The sequence below is a fragment of the Apaloderma vittatum genome, unplaced genomic scaffold, assembly GCF_000703405.1.
Source record: "Apaloderma vittatum isolate BGI_N311 unplaced genomic scaffold, ASM70340v1 scaffold45618, whole genome shotgun sequence".
NCBI lineage: Eukaryota > Metazoa > Chordata > Aves > Trogoniformes > Trogonidae > Apaloderma > Apaloderma vittatum.
Window position 1 is genome coordinate 8178 of NW_009729971.1, and position 2308 is coordinate 10485.

At 37.2% G+C, this 2308-nt stretch overlaps 1 protein-coding gene across 1 annotated transcript in view; it reads right to left on the bottom strand.

The window, feature by feature from the left end:
- Positions 1-2170, bottom strand: part of HADH (hydroxyacyl-CoA dehydrogenase) — a 9551-nt gene extending 7381 nt beyond the window's left edge. The window contains exon 1 of the mRNA XM_009874602.1: positions 2015-2170. Within this exon, the coding sequence (XP_009872904.1) occupies positions 2015-2170 (156 nt within the window). The remainder of the gene's footprint in view (positions 1-2014) is intronic.
- Between the last annotated feature and the right edge of the window lie 138 nt (positions 2171-2308).

Genomic DNA, 2308 nt, shown 5'->3' on the forward strand with positions numbered 1-2308 from the left:
CGTGTTCCTCAGCATGAAAAAATAGTGTTCTTTTACTTTCACATTAGATAAAATATCAGATATTTACATAAGACTGCAACAGCTTCAGGAATGAGTTTTTCAGAACTTTGAAATATTAGCACTAGCCTTTTGGATTATTAGAGAAAGAAATCCCCTCAAAGCTATGTGCTTCTGAGCATGAGATCAAAAATCTATGAAAAGAGCACATAGGACCCAAAGGCACTGCAATTTTGTGACCCATGAAGGACAGCGTTCATGACAAATGACTGGCAATTTCAGTAGTATCTTTCATAGTTTGAGTGATTCTCTTGATTTTCCCCTGATTATTTCAACTGAAATATCCTTTCTACATAGAAAATGTTGCTCTACAGCATTTGGGAATGCCAATCCCAATTTACAGCAGCAGATCTGAAAAAAAAGCAAAGCTTTAGAAAGTGTATTTATTTACTAATATTGGTGCCTTTCAAGATCAAGTCACTGAAAGCATAATGTCTGTGTTTTAAAGTTCTTCCAATACTGCTCATCAGCTGCAGTAACATTGGGGCAGGACATTCATAAGTCAGGTGAAAAAAACCCACCAATTATAAAGATTGAGCAGTCAGACAGGGCTTGCTCCGCTTTGTTTTTTTTACAAATGATGATAGATATCTTCAGTATTTTTCAAATCTCACAGAGGTGTAGTTTAGATTTCTAAAGACTATCAATTGGTTTAGCCTTGAGACAAGCAGAGAATACTTCATCCATAGAAATAAATTACTGCCAATAAGTAGTGTTTAGCACAGAAATCAATGAAGCCTATATCAGTCTAAGAAATGATACTAAAGATTTCTGTTATCTCTGACGACACCTATAAAATTCCTCCTTTCCTTCTTACAACATTTCCCCAGAGCATTTAGTCACAATATACAGGATGCAATATTAAACTTAAAAAAACTCCAACATGGGTACAGAAGTTAGTGAGGGAGAATTTACAAGTGTTCAAGTTCTCATCAGGCAGCCTGAAACATATTTGTTCATTTCAGCCAAAAGGTTCAAACATTTTAAAGGCGAGAGGAAGAAAATGATACACTCAAAGACACAGAGAGAACAACTGCATTATTTTAAGGGGAAATAAACCATTCCCATTTTAATGGGTAACAACCAAAAAATACAATAAAGTGAATCTCAGGAGTTCAAAAGCTAGACAAAATATATTTGATCTGTTTGTCACCAAAGCAACACTAGAACTCACCACTCATGGGATGCAGGAAAAAGATTTACAGTATTTAAAGGCATGAAGTACATGAAACTTTGGGGCAGAATGGCCAAAAGGAAAAGTTTATTTTCACTTACTGAAGAGTTTATACGCTGATCAAGGTCAGCCATATGGAGGAAGGCGAGAAATGGAGGAGACCTTTTGTTTTTTCTGCAATGTGATCCTTACGCTCAGATAAACTCTTCTATCATATTATTTTTTATTCTGCTCTGCATTGCAGTATTACTAAAAATTGCACAGTGTAGCTAAATAGAGCATGTTTAGAAAAGAAGTCTGAAGAGTTATGTAAAAACTTTTTACACTTCCCTAATGGCTGGGAAACACTGTAATACTTCCAGACAAATCATGTGGAACACGAAACAAACATGACTGACTTTGTTTCTAAAGTCAGACAGCAGTAACATTTTATCTTATGTCATTTTCTATTCATCTCCATGATGGTAACAATCAAATTCTTCTGCCAGTCCTTGACTGATTTTGTTGAAGCTGTCAGTAGTTCTTACTAATCAGCCTGCTTGTATGCCTGAAATGATAACTTGAAACAGCAGTTCAGCAGAGAACTTTGGAGCCTTGAGACTCAAGGAGTTACCTCCAAACCACCCTTCAACAGAGACTGCATCACTGTTATCCCTAGAGGTAGCTTATTCTCTATCAGAAGCGCTGCAAATCGAGATCTGCTCTTTCATCTGACTGAATTCTCAGCGACAACTGCATTGCTGTGCTACAGTGATTATGGTGATGATGCTGTAAGACACTTACCTCCACAAGCTTCATCATAGGCACAGGATTGAAGAAATGGAGACCACCAAATCGGTCCTGCCTCGTGGTTGAGTTAGCCAACTGCGTGATTTGCAAGGATGAAGTGTTGCTTGCAAATATCGTATGCCTGGAGAAAAAGAAACATATGGATTGCATAAATGACAGCTATTTATCTAACAGTAGGAGACTGGCACACTAAACATAAATAGATGACACAAAAAAACATAAATTGACAACACAGAACTGGGAGGAGTGGTTGATGTATCAGAAGGCTGTGCTGCCATTCAGAGAGAC